At 37.6% G+C, this 15,228-nt stretch overlaps 1 protein-coding gene across 3 annotated transcripts in view; it reads right to left on the bottom strand.

Moving 5' to 3' along the window:
* Positions 1 to 15,228, bottom strand: part of LOC101359552 (transmembrane protein 56-like) — a 145,288-nt gene that overhangs the window by 58,649 nt on the left and 71,411 nt on the right. For all 3 annotated transcript variants that reach the window (XM_004378794.2, XM_023733472.1, XM_023733473.1), the window contains exons 5-7: positions 9,229 to 9,318; positions 4,321 to 4,379; positions 1,208 to 1,302 (exon numbers count right to left, since the gene is read on the bottom strand). In XM_004378794.2, coding sequence (XP_004378851.1) covers positions 1,208 to 1,302; positions 4,321 to 4,379; positions 9,229 to 9,318 — 244 coding nt within the window. The remainder of the gene's footprint in view (positions 1 to 1,207; positions 1,303 to 4,320; positions 4,380 to 9,228; positions 9,319 to 15,228) is intronic.

The following is a 15,228-nucleotide window of genomic DNA, read 5'->3' as shown; positions in this document are numbered from 1 at the left end:
TAATGTTGAACCATCCCTGCATACCTGGTATAAATCCCACTTGGTCATGGTGAATTATTTTTTTGATATGTTGCTGAATTCTATCGGCTAAAATTTTGTTGAGGATTTTTGCGTCAATGTTCATGAGGGATATTGGTCTGTAATTTTCTATTTTTGTGGTGTCTTTACCTGGTTTTGGTATCAGGGTTATGCTGGAGAAGCCCTTATTTTTACATTAAAACCCATATAGTTTTTGAAACACTTCTGTTATTTAAATTTGTGACTTCAAATGGGTGATGTGCAAAGATGCTTTGATATATCTGATTCTTGCAGAAATAATGCAGATTGGCTTCTGAGTCACTAAGCAATCTTTGTGGGAGTCAACGTAAAGAAAAATAGATTAATACACATTTGTATGAATTTTTTTTAAATCCTCAAATAGTCACAAATATCCAGTAATGCAAGGATTTTAGTAATACCGTACAAAAGAAAAAAAAAAGCCAGAAATTACATTTACGTTTTAAAACATGGACTTTTATGCCATGTCTATTACATAAAATGTATAAAATTCTCATTTACATACATGTATTACTTCCAAATATATATTTTCAGCTTGGTGGTATATCTAGTTTGAAAAATAACTGATCATCAAGAAACGAAACAAACATGCAAGGGATATAAAATTGCTAATTTACAAATGTATATATAGAAAAATAATTTTAGATATAGAATTTAAGATGCTTTACTGCCTGAGATTTACTGCAAGAATCCTCTTTAAGCTCAGTCCTGGAATTCTGATGAAGTCTCTGAGCAAGACACCCCCATTACTGCAAACTACTTAATTAATGAACATGTAATTAAGCAGAAAAGAAATAATTTAACTGGTTATATGGGAATCTATACCTTCCCCTGGCTGCTAAATCATGAATGCATCTAGAAAGACAGACAAATGTCTGTATCTACATAATCCTCAAAGTTTTAAGTAAAAATTCACAATATTGATATCATTTCTCTCTCTCAAAATTTATAAATCCAAACAGTCACAGCAGTACAGACACACATTATTATTTTGTTTAATAAACAAGACAACATATCACAGAAGTGATCCCTGAATGTGTTTGAAGTTGGTCTTTATAAATTAAGAAATGTATATTTAGACTTATGTTCCCCCTGAAGTCACTATACCCAGTCTTGTCTGCTTGTTAGGCTATTGCAAAACGGCACTCACCAGTACAAGGCAGCATGCATATAGCACTGTGCAATGGTGAACTGCATAAACAATGTCACCAATCGCTCTCCAATATAAAATGAGAAGCAACAAATCTGTAAGAAGGAAAATTTAGTAAGATATTCCATAGGAAAAAAGCTGCATTGTTACCCAAATGTATTTAACTCTTTCCTTTGGCATTTCATCACTGTCTACTCCGAGTCCACAGAAGTTTATTCAATACCTCAGCTAGTCCACCATCCCACTTTATTGTAAAGTATCTGCTTTGACAGAATTGTCTCACCTACTATGGGGTTGGGGGGTATTGGTTGGTACAGTGGTAGAATTCTTGCCTTCCATTCAGGAAACCCAGGTTCAATTACCAGTCAATGCACCTCATGCTCAGCTACCATCTGTCCATCAGTGGAGTCTTGAGTGTTGCTATGATGCTGAATAGGTTTCAGCCGAGCTTCCAGACTAAGACTAGGAAGAAATGCCTGGCGATCTAATTCCAAAAAAGCAGCCAGTGAAAACCCTATGGATCACAATGGTCCTATCCCAGTGTGCATGGAGTTGACAATACATATCTAACAACAAAACACCCACTATACTGTGGTTCCTTCAGGATGACAGCCAAGTTGTAGGCATCTTTATACTCGCAGAATCTAGCACCAAACCAAAAACCTGTTGCCATCAAGTCAGTTCCAACTTATGATGATGAGGTGTGTTACAGAGTAGAACCAAGCTCCAAAGTGTTTTCTTGGCTGTGATCTCTGAAGAAGCAGATAAGCAGAGCTTTCTTCTGAAGTGCCACTGGGTAGGTACGAACCATCAACCCTTCAGCTAGCAGCCAAGCACAAACCATTTGTGATACCCAGGGACCCACAGCATCTCGTGTATAGACATGTAATATAATATGAATGAATATATGGATAACCTGTTTCCAGTGTTAAATAAAATAAAAATATTATCTAATAATAAGTTTTTAAAAGCCTGTATTATTGATTTTCACCATTACCTTAATTCAGACAGTGATAAGATAGTGGCAGAAAAGGTAGGAAATGACCAACTGATTTATAAAACAAATTCAACAAAAAATATAGAAAGTGAACAAAGGACAAATTAAATATTAATTTAAAATGGCAAAAGCACCACGAGGTCATATCATCAGTTTTCCCTTAAAACGTCCTGAGTTGAAATACCATGATTTAGGAAATATAATGAAACAGAAACGTCTCAAAATGTCAATGTAACTTTTTATTTTTTGTCTTTTTAACTTACTGGTTAAAATGAAATTTAGACAGGGAAACAAATGGCTAACATGGATGGACACAAAGGGGAGGATTCAGGTTTTGTGAGGTCTAAAGCTTATATAAAGTGGGACCTTCTCTTACAAAAATACAAATAAAAAATTAGATATGAATACTTACAAAGAGGAAATATATAATCAAATCACAAAAGTTAAAGAGAAAATAAATACCACAAATGTGAAATATCAAGTAAAGTAATAGAACAGCCCTGGTGGCACAGTGGTTAAGAGCTCGGCTGCTAACCAAAATACTGGCAGTTCATATCTATTAGACGCTCTTTGGAAACCCTATGAGGCAGTTCTACTTTGTCCTATAGGGTCGCTATGAGTTGGAATGCACTTGACAACAATGGGTTTTTTTTTTTTTTTTTTAAATTAACAGTCTGATCTACGTCTCCAAGTACATTTTGCCTACATATTTTGGCTGCACACTCTTTGGTCATTAATTTATATGACAATTTTATAATATTTTCTGTAGAGTAGAGAGAATAAAAAGAATTCACTTTTCATTCAGCTTTAAAAAATTTCTGGTAGTTAAAAATTTCTTTCAGCTTCATAGCTCTTGTTTGTAAATTTTTTGGATCATCTTATTTGAGAAAATCTTTATCAAGTTTCTTTCACACAAGATTTCCTGGGTAGTAACAACTTTCAGAATTGACACCATTCATTAACCAGTGTATGTGGTGTATTATGAATTTTGTGTTATCCTGGACAAAGACAGAATTTTATGTCACACCAGAAAATCTTTTTCCAATGTCTTCCCATGATTCACTCTTCTTTTAATTGAATTATTAAATAAGCCAATAACCTATTAATTATTTCTATTCAAAATTTATCTCTTCCTCTTACTGAATTGCTGCATTTTGGTATGATCTAATTCTTTTGGTTACAATTCACTTCTCAGTGGCAGAAAAATGTTTATTGATTTCATCATTTATCATTTTTGTCTCATATTCCATTATTTTTATTTGATTTTCTCTCAATTTTTTAATAAACTTAAAAACTACAAAATAAAGTTCCTATATAAATGTTCAAATCAGGAATCTGTTATTTATCTCTTGTTTTATTGAGATGGGCCAAATGTCTTTTGCAGCTAAAATGACATGTTCCCAATTTCCCCATTATCTAATCATACAAATGCCCTTGACCACTCCGACTCCATCTAACATGAAGGGAAATATGAGAGAGGTGAATGTGGAGTAGAAAAAGTCTGGATTGTAATTGATCGTGGCTAAAACAGCTTACTTTTGCAAATTTTAACAAAACAATCAGCATAGGAACACAATTTAAGGACCTTTGCAAGTAAGAGACTCTGAAGCTTAAAATTCTTTAGCTTCACAATTAATTTCACCTGAGAGACTCTTAGGCCACAAAGGGACCAAAAAAAACAAAACCCAAACTCACTGATTCCCACCCATGGCAACCTCATGTGTTACAGAGTAGACCTGAGCTCCACAGTATTTTCTTGGCTGTAATCTTTATGGAAGCAGATAGCCAGGCCTATCTTCCATGGCATCACTGTGTGGGTTCAAACCGCCAACCTTTTGGTTAACAGCCGAGAGCAAACTGTTTGCATCACCCAGGGACCTACAAAGGGCCTGTCACTAGTAAAAAATGTCTGGGCTTCTGTTGTCTGGGGCTTCACTCTTCAGCTGTGATCTTCATGTGAGATCAGGAGGAGTTGAGAAAGCCAACTTTTTTTCTCTATATGGATTCTAAAAGCTTCCTCCTCAAATTAATAAACCAAAAGCATACACTATGCATTCTTTGCATAATTCCACAAGTATTTTAAAAAGAAGTAAACAGTAAACCACATAACACATACCAGAAATGAGGTAGCCTGTAGTAATAGCAATATTCACATTCCCAAGTAATGAATCACCCCTATAAATATTAAAAAAAAAAAAAATTAGCACATGGCTTATAAATGATGCCTACTTTTTTTTTTCTATTGAGATTTAAATGTAATGAAAACACTTTCTGTAGTTTTCTCAGATGTTAACTTGCCATTTTCAAATATAAATCATAGACAGAGCCAACATGGCACTATAGACAGAAGCACCATGCCGTCCCTCTGCAGCAAAGTTCTGAAAAACTACTAAAACAGATACCAACGTCAATCCTGGAACTCTGAAGTACCAAATAAAGGAATAAAGAACTTGATCAAGCACTGAATGGAATAAGAAACTGACAGAGAACAAGGAGAGCTATGGAGTGGAGGTCCTGTACTAGCTAAAGTGGTCAGATTTGCCATCTTGGGCTTCTGCTGCCAAAGAACTCAGACAGGGAGTACGGGAAGGAGAGTACACGGAGCTCCCAACAGGAGACAGAGCACCCAGTAACCAGGGATACATGCTTTCCCACCCCTTACCCTTCTTCCCTCTATGGTCCCCACTGCCATGGTTGCTCACCCGGTCTCTCACTGCCTCCGAGGTTTGCCCTCGCCCCACTGGCTGGCCCCTCCAGCCCCATATTTTTTTGTTTGTTTTTTCAGTTTGTATTTTTGTTTCTTTTTTCTTTTCTTTTTTTTTTGGCTTCTTTTGTTGTTGTTGCTTCTCTAGCCCCATATGCCATCCCCTCCCCTTCTTGACAGCCTGCAATTTTTTTGGTTTGTTTGCTTTGTTCTTTTTTTAATTTTATTTTTTTGCTTTTTTTGTTGCTTTTCTCTCTCTCCCTTCCTTCCTACTCTTTCTCCCGCCCCGCTAGCCCCATGTGCCATCCCCTCCCCTTACTAACAAAAGCAAACCAAACTCCTTGCCACTGAGTCAATTCTAACTCATAGTTACCCTATAGGATAGAGTAGAACTGCCTCATAGGGTTTCCAAGGAGCAGCTGGTGGATTTGAACTGCCGACATTTTGAATAGCAGCTAAGCTCTTAACCACTGCACTACCAGTGTCAGGCTGTGATTTTTGGTTTGTTTGCTTTGTTCTTTTTCTTGTGTTTGGTTTTGTTTGTTTGTTTGCTTTTAGATAGGGTGTTTTTGGCCCTTTGTGTTGCTTCTTTCTTCCTTCCTTCCTTTCCTTTCTCCTACCCAGCTAGCCCTGTATGCCATCCCCTCCCCTTCTTGACAGGCTGTGTTTTTGGTTTGTTTGTCCTTTTTTTCTCTTCTTATTTTTCTGTTTCTTCTCTCTCTCCTTTCCTTCCTCTCCTTTCTCCTGCTCACCCAGCCTTGTGCACCATGCCCACATTTATGGAGGGGCTGAGCTGCACAGCTTGGTTGGAGAGTAACTGCACGTGGCCTCCCCAGGTCTGTGCCACCATCACCTACCAGATCCCTCAATGACATTCTATTCATTGTTTGTTTTTTTTTGGTCTTTTTTGGTTTTTTTTGGTATTGTTTCTCCTCTTACTCCCTCTTCCTTCCTTTTCTCTCTCCCATCCATCCAGCCCTGTGCACCACCTGCAACTTCTTGACAGGCTGTATGGCACCGCTCCGCTTGGCTTAAGAGCCTCTGGCACACAGCCTCCCCAGGTCTGCACTGCCCACAGACAGCTTCCTCAGCACCATAATTTATATTTTTCTTTATCTTTTCTCTTTTCCTTTTCCTTCTTTCTCATACCTAGGCCCTTCACTGCCTCCACCCCTTCCTGACGGGCCATACCATGCCACCTGGCAAGAAAGACATCAGCTTGCCTCCACTCCAGTTCTGCCCTGCACCCAAAAGTCGGCACACCCACTACCATATTTGTTTGTTGTTGTTGTTTTCATTTTTTAAATTTGTTTGATTGTTGGTTTCTTCTCTCTCTTTCCCCCTTTCCTTTCCTTTCTCCCACCTACCTAGCTCCATGAACCACCCACGCTGCTCCTTGACAGGCCAAGCCACACTGCTTGGCTAGAGAGCCACCAGCACATGGCCTTACTGGGTCTCGCTCACCCCCACCAGCCGGATCCTACTACACTGCCATTTTATTTACTTTTTTTTTTACTTCATTTTTTGCCTTTTTTATTTCTTTTTTTGCCTTTGTGTCTCTCTCTTCACTCTCTTCTTTCACCCACCTACTTAGCTCTGCATATCACATCCTCTCCTTTCCTTCCTGCTTATCTGCACTGTGAGCCAAGTGCGACGCCCCCGCGTGGTACCAATGTGGTCCTCCAGACCCTACCCTGCACTTCCCCCCTGCCTTGTTCTGTCGCCCCCAGTTCGTACCAAAAACTACCATCCCCACCACTCCACTCCTGCTGGACCCGCCCTGCTGCAACAGAGCTGAGTGACCAGCCTTACTCACTTGAACAACATGGTGAGAAGTATCGTGCCCACAGGCATGTGAGCAACAAAACACACCAGCCCATCTGCCCAGATATAACCATCAAAACAAAAAAGAAGGATGAAACAATCAAATCTACAATCAATAAATGAAGCTCCTAGTCCGGGGGAAGATTGACAAGAAGGACCTTCCTCCAGAGCCAACAGAAAGAGAAACCCTTCCCCTGGAGCTACACCCTGAATTTGAACTTGTAGCCTACTAGACTGTGAGAGAATAAATTTCTCTTTGTTAAAGCCATCCACTTGTGGTACTTCTGTTACAGCAGCACTAGATAACTAAGACACAGGCATACGCTTTTCCCAGGATAATCTCCACCCATAGCCCCTGAGAAAACCTTGTAGCCTTCCTATCTGAGATGACTCATTTTAATCAAGAGATCTTCTGTAGTCCATAATTTTCCTGAAATTTACTCTAGTCCCAAGCCAGTCTCCAAAATTTCCTTGAGAATAAATCATCAACTCTTGGTATTCAGGCTAGGCTCAAATTCTCTAAAGTACCTAAAGCCAATTCATAATGAGTTCCCTGAATTAGAAGATCTCAAACCTCTTGAGGGTGGCTAAAAGTTTACAATGCATTTTATACTAAACCCAAGTTTTAAGAACTATTCCCAGAATCTCCAAATCCAGGGGGGTAAAACAGAGTTTTTAGGTTTTTTTTATTGTTTTTTTCCCCAAATTTGGAAGCCATCGTCCACACCAACAGAGGAATTTATGATGGGCTTTGGCAGATATCTAAGGGCCCACTACAGCTGACATTGCACTGTATTAAGTCAATTAAGGAATGTCTTGATAGGAATTCTGGATTCCATTATAATTTTTGCAGTGCACAAAATACCGTATTAGCTATGATAATACTTCCAAATGCGCGAATAACCATAATTTCCTGTATATATTAGCTAAAAGTTTTACTAAGATAATTTAGCCAAAAGACAACTTTTTATAAATGTGTTCTCAAATGATTTGTTTGTAAGGGGAGCCAAATGGAATTGCAGGTGCTGATTTTTTTGACTCCTTATTCTGAATCAGAAACACAAATACCTCAAGAAATCATCTGACTCAGCTTCTGATTTTGAAGCAATATGTTATTATCATCTTCATTTTACTGAGGACTAAAGTAACTTGCTTATTGTCATACAACTAGGAAATAATCAGAGTAGGACAGCTGTTTCAATCTCTACATATATCACTAGCCTACCCTTTTGCCCTACTAATGCTCTTTGCTCCAAGAAACAAATATAAATGATCAGTCTTTTATCTGATTTATAATGTGAACTAATGGTGAAATATTTAAATCTTGATAGACAAAAAAAAAAGTAAGTGCCATTTATAACAAAATAAGACTGTTAACAACTAAAACTACAATTGGAAACATTTAGCACAAATCATGTCTTCTTTACAAATTTGGATCTGAAAACTACAACACATGAAAACTGAACTGAATAAATTATGGCATAAAAATGTAAAAATATAAAGAATAATAAGTAGAAGTTTGTGAAGGAAAAAATTGATCAATGAGTCATCTTTGCTGTAAAATTTACTTCCCAAAAGAATTGGTTTTTCTGATAATCATCTAAGTAAAATAAAAATGAAAAAAAAAAAAAGCTAGAAATTGTTTAGGTAGACTATATAGAAACCTGGTGAAGGAATTAAATTCACTACATTGATTCACTCAGACAAATAGCTTCCCAATGAAAATTCATCAATGTTAGTATAATACTGATGAGAATAATTCCATACTGATTAATAAAAACACAATATCCTTGGAAACAGTTGTGCTCAAATGCCTGGTCAAATTGCCCTCAGAGCCCATGTCTACCATGTCCCAGGGCAGTGCTTTCTCAAAACACATCTCTCAAACTAAGCTGAACTAAAACTTTCTTACAGCACAAGGAAATACATTTTGTAAAATTGCTGCCATGGAATGAGTTTAAACTTTTCAACAGGAACCATCTTACAAATCATCCTATGATTGATGAATACAGTTACTATTAGTGCCTCAAATCTTCTCATGTGGTACTAAATTCTTCTCACATAGCCATCAATAATTCTCATGTTTCATCCCTTTGATATCAATTGATAGCTACAAATTTATGAATTTGAAGACTAAGTCTTAAGTAGCTGTTATCCAAGTTGACTAACATATCTCAATAATAACTCATTTTTACTCAGAACAGTATTTATAATAACTTGGTTTTATTCACTAACAGTAAAAATGTTTAAATCATCACCGTGTGCTCCCTGTTTTTGATAAAAATTGCCAATACTAAGTCAAAACAGCCTTCATTGTATATATTCAAATCTAATAAATCATTTTAAGGCACCTTGCTGAAATAAATCATGAACACATGCATTTTCATAAAACATATACCATCTCTATGCTCTATGTTTTAAAGTAAGAAATGTTCTTATTAATAATTAATATAAAAATAGAAATGAAATGGACTATCTAAGAAATAAACAGCTTACCAAAGCGGATCAGCTATAGCAGCCTCATCAAAAAAGAAAATATACAGGCTGAAAACTCCAACCACTAAAGAATGGCAGGTGGATACCACCCTGAAATGAAATAAAATACAAAGATATTAGATTCTTTGCACCAAACTTTAACTCATTCTGGCAAGACAGTTAGCATTCTTAAGAAGTTATATCTAGAAGCATTTAAATATCGTAGTAGATCCATCTGAGAGTATAATACAAAATTGCCATTTAGAAATCCAAGGCCCATATTTTACTTCGGAATTATTGACAGAAGGAGTGCCCATGACTGTAATCCCCTGTTAGAAAACCAAGGAATAACTTCTTGGTGAAGAGCTCTAAAGCAGAAGCATACGTGATAATGCAGCTGATGGAGTTTTGTACAGACAGATGACAACTGGTAAGCCCAGCATCATGCTTCCAGCTCCATTTCCAACAGGGTCACTGCAGGCTGAGTTCCCTGCTCTTTAAGAAATCAGTTGAGAATGCTTCCAAATCTACTGGCCTTAACCACCTCCTTATCTTAAAACAGAGTCCGGGTGGCAGAGTGGTTAAGAGATCAGCTGCTAACCAAAAGGTGAGCAGTTCGACAGTTCAATCCACCAGCTGCTCCTTGGAAACAATATGGGACAGTTCTACCCTGTCCTACAGGGTCGCTATCAGTCGGAATCTACTCAACAGCAACAGATTTTTTTTTTTTGTATACTTAAAACAGAATTCAAATGGATCATGAAATGAAGATGTATTACCTGGGAGACTTCAGTTTTAAATGTATATCCACATGCATTATTTCACTTGTTTTTTTTTTTTAACAAAGCTGTGAGAAAGCTAGGGCAGCTATTATTAGTGCTTCTTTAAAAGTATTATGAAAGCCCTTCTAAATAGAGAAATTGAGGCCCATATACAGAGAATCCGTTTTTAACAGAAACACTCAAGTGAAAGGAGAATGTTCATAAGATCCAGGTCCAGTTTTCTTTCATAGAAGGAATAAGGTTTAAGTGAAAATCATTAGTTTCTATGAATATATCCTGCTAATTAATAATTTAATGACTCAAATGAAACCCAAACTCTATGATGTTCCACTTAAAGATCTATATGTAGGTTACCATGTATTTATTCACACAGTGAAGTTTTTTATCTAACAAATTAGGGATTCTCACATCTTGATTGAGTTTACAAGTAATGAATTTTCTCTTCATTAAAATAAAAGATGAAAGCAACAGTAAAGATTTCTCTGTAGAAATTACTGGTGTGCAATAAATATCTCTCTACACTATGACCCCAAATCTTTACAAACAACTAAAATATATCAACCAAAATAAACATGATGTTAGAAAATCTCATTGTAACATGAAAAACCAATATATTTAATCTAATAGATGATATGTTCCTAAACAGATGAGTGTAATCCTATTATATCCAATGTTATTTTAAAGTGTCAAAAAATCTCACTAATTTAAAGGGACTGATCCTTTGTAATACCAAAGGATCATTTTGAAGTGTGAATAATTAGCCCAATTTATCTGACTTACAAGTCTGGAATTTTCATGCCAACCACACCTGTATTCCATTTGGTATAGCAAGAGAAAAACGTCAACTCCTTGATGATTAAATGAAACACTCCATCTAAGTAATCCTATAACCAGCTTTCTGTTCCTACTCAAAAATTTTATGAGAGAAAAAAAAAAGCATAGCCTCTCTTACTAACCAGTTTTAGTGTTCAATAACCTTAAGTCCAAAAGTTTCCTTTCATAAGAAGTCTCTTTGTTTCTGATACTCAGGCCTCAAATCCTCTTTTCTGCTGAGATGTTATATGGTAATTGGGATAGATTACAAGCCCTCAGCTGATGGAAATGACATATAATTCATTAATACCAAAAACCCGTTGCCAATGAGTTGATTCCAACTTATAGCGACCCTATAGGATAGAGTAGAACTGTCCAAGGAGTGACTGGTGGATTCCACCTGCTGACCTTTTGGTTAGCAGCCAAGCTCTTAACCACGTGCCACCAGGGCTCCTATAATTCATTAGAGGACAGTTAAATGTAATATGGACCAAACGGTCCCATTATAAGGAACAGAGGAAGCAGATACCCTGTGCTTACATACTATTCTATATTAAAAGTCTATACTTTGACACTTCTCTGTTAGTAAAAATTTCCTATCTTATTCTTTAAAATTAGATTTCTGACAAAGTAAAATATAAATTCATTAGTGTCTGTAAAGAAATAGCAAAATGCTGCCAAAGATAAAATATTGCAAATTTTTTTCAAAGAAGATTAAAAACAAATGTTTGGATTGGACTTGCAGCAAAATTGCACTCTAGGCAGAAGCACCACGCCATCCCTCCACAGCAAAGATCTGAAAAACTAAGCCAAGCAGAGAAAACAGCAATCTTGAAACCCTAAAACATCAAATGAAGAGATAAAAGAATTCAGCCAAGGACCAAATGGAGTGAGAAAACCGACAGAGAATGGAGAGTGAGGAGAGATTCATGCAGAGGTCCCCTATCAGCTAACACAGCGCAGATCTGCCGTCTTGGACTCCTATCAGAGACCAGCAAATAGAGGGTACGAGAAAGCAGCTTCACGGAGTTTCCAGCAGGAGACAAAACAACCAGTAATTTGTGATATATGCTTTCCCACCCCCTACCCGTCTTCACCCCCACTCAGCCTCCTCTGCTTCCCGTGGCCACAGTCTCTTGGCCGGGAAGCACCGGCAGCTTGGATTCCACCCACCCGCACTGGGCGGCTCCCTGAGTGCCATTTGGTGGCTCCTGGTGTTGCTTTTTTCTGCTTCTTTTGATTTCTTCCTTATCTCTCACCACCTCCCCCTACTTTCGCTCAAATATCTGGCTTCGTGCACCATCTTTGCTTCTTCCTGAGGGGCTGCAGAGCTCCGTCTGAGTATGAAACTGTTTCCTGGTCTGGGCTGCCACGCTGGTGGGATCCTGGGGCTTTTTTTGTTAGTTTGATTTTAATTCTGTTTGTTTTCTTTTTCTTTTCTCAAATTGGGGGCCTGTTCTGGCCAGGCAGCCCTGCGCGGCTTGGGACTTACCCCTTCGGCTTGCACAGACACACAGAGAGATTCCTGAGGGCATTTCTTTTCTCGTGGTTTTTTTTTTTTTTTTTTCTGTTTTTTGGGGGCTTTCCTTGTTCTTTTTTTTTTTTAAATTTGTTTTCTTTTCCCTCTTTTTCCCTTTTTGTCTTTATTCATTACTCAGTTTCTCATCTCTCTATACCTTCCTTCTCTTCCTGTTCCCTGAATACCTGGTGCTGAATACCTCTACACCTTCTAGCCAGGCAGTACTACAACACCCGAGAACAACTTCCCCAGAGCTCGTAGCCACACCGGTGGGATCCCTAGGACCTCTGCTGTTCTTCCTTTCTAATTTTTATTTATTGATTCTTTTTTTTTTTCTTTTTCTTCCCCTTTTTGGTTTTCTCCATTTCACAGTCTCTCATCTCTCCACTCCAATGGCAAGCTCCCCTAGCACTCTTTTTTGTTTGCATGTTTTTAGCTCCTGTTCCTCCCTCCTCTCTCCCATATCCATCATAGCTCCAAACATAACAATCTCCCAGCTCCATCCTGCTTCCCTGCAGCGTGTGCCTAACGTCACACCACCAAGCGGCACAGGCACAGCCTACCGAAACCTGCCCTGCACTGATTACTGACTCGCCCTGGTGCCTGTAGTAAGTGCCACAAACAACCCATCCCAGTAACTCCTCTTCAGCTAGACCTGCCCTGCTGTACTATATCTGAGCGACTAACCCTGCCAATTAGAGAAGGAGGCGAAAAGTATCGTGCCCACAGACAAGCAAACAAAAAAGAACACACAGCCCACCTGCTCAGACAACGCCAAATTTTAAAAAAGGGACAAAACAAACAAATCTACAATCAATAAACGAGAATAATAACTACTAAATGCACTGAAGACAGCAGACAATATCAAAACATTTACAAAAGCATGACAGGATGGTTGCAGTAGGAGTCGAAAATAAAATACAAGATGACTTTCCAGTGGAAGAAAAGGCACTAGAACTACCTGAGAGGGAATTCAAATCTCTAATACTCAGAATTATCCAAGAGTTGAAGCAAAAAGCAGACAAAAATGAGGAAAAAATAGACAAATTCATGGAAAAGGCAGACAAATTCATGGAAAATACAGATAAAAAACTGGAATAATTCAGGAAAATAATGCAGGAACAAAATGCCAAAATAAATTCACAGCTAGAAATTATACAAAAACAATAATTAGAAACCCAAAAGATAAACAACAAGATTTCAGAAATGGACGGCGTCATATAAGGGCTGAGGAGCAGATTTGAAATGGTGGAAGACAGGATCAGTGGAATTGAAGACAAACACTTGAATATACCTCTGTTTGAGGAAAACTCAGAAAAAGGAACAAAGAAAAATGAAGAGACCCTGAGACTTATGTGGGATAAAATCAAAAGCAAAAATTTTCGAGTGATTGGAGTTCCAGAACAGGGGGAGAAAACAGAAAATACATAGAGGATCACTGAAGAACTGCTGACAGAAAACTTGTGCAATATCAGGAAAGATGAAAAGCTGCCCATCCAAGAAGCTCAACGAACCCCACGTACGATAGACACCAAAATAAAATCACCAAGGCATATCATAATCACACTCACCAAAAACAAAGAGAAAGAATTCTGAGAGCAGCTCATGAAAAACAAGAAGTCACATACAGAGAAGAAACAATAAGACTAAGCTCAGATTACTCAGCAGAAACCATGCAGGCAATAAGGCAGTGGGATGACATATATAAAATCTTGAAAGAAAAAGATTGCCAGCCAAGAATAATATATCCTGCAAAAATCTCGTTCAAATATGTTGGTGAAATTAGGACATTTCCAGATAAACAGAAATGAAGGGAATATGTAAAAACCAAATGAAACTTACAAGAATTATGAAAGGGAGTTCTTCGATCTGAGAACAAACAACTTCAGCTCACAGGCTGAATCAAGGAAGCAGGATCGTACCAGCCAGATACCAATCTAGGAAATGAACTCTCAAGGACTATCAAAAACCAAAAGAAATACAACAGGGAATCAGAGCAGTTAATCTGCAAATGACAACAACATCAGAACAATAAAAGAGGGAATAAACGGTGTAGGTATAGAACCTTCTAATGGAGAGGAAGGGAAGGCGATACCAATTAATAATAGACTGCTTGAAACTTAGAAAGATAAGGGTAAATTTCACGGTAACCACAAAGAAAGTTAATATACTCATAAAAATAGAGAGGAAAAACATAAAGTCTCAGCAAAAACAAAACCTACAAAACCAAAAGAAATTAAAAACAATCTACAAACAAAAGTAATTCAGCACAGGAGAGTAAGAAGAACAAAGAAAACATCAGCACCACAAAAAAAACGCACTACAAAATGACAGCAACAAACTCACATCTATCAATAATTACACTGAATATAAACGGACTCAATGCACCCATACAGGGACAGAGAGTCACAGAATTGATTAAAAAACAGGATCCATCAATATGCTGTCTACAAGAGACACACCTAAGAAACAAAGATGTGAATATTAAAAGTCAAAGGTTGGAAAAAAATATATCAAGCTAACAACTAGCAAAAAAGAGCATGAATGGCAATACTAATCTCAGATAAAACAGACTTTAAAACAAATTCTACCATAAAAGACAAATAAGGACACAATATAATGATTAAGGGGACGATCCATCATGAAGACATAACCATAATAAGCATCTACGCACCCAATGGCAGGACTCCAAAATACGTAAAACAAACTCTAATAATAGACTGTTCCACAATAATAGTAGAAGACTTCAACACACCACTCTCAGTAAAGGACAGAACATCTAAAAAGAAACTCAGCAAAGATACAGAAGACGTAAATGACACAATCAGCCAACTTGACCTCACAGACATATATACAACACTCCATCCAACAGATGCAAAGTACACATTCTTTTCCAATGCACATGGA

This window comes from Trichechus manatus, unplaced genomic scaffold (genome assembly GCF_000243295.1).
Source record: "Trichechus manatus latirostris isolate Lorelei unplaced genomic scaffold, TriManLat1.0 scaffold00058, whole genome shotgun sequence".
NCBI classification, from domain to species: Eukaryota; Metazoa; Chordata; class Mammalia; order Sirenia; family Trichechidae; genus Trichechus; species Trichechus manatus.
The sequence above is the reverse complement of the archived record's forward strand: the minus strand, read 5'-3'. Positions and strand labels throughout refer to the sequence as shown.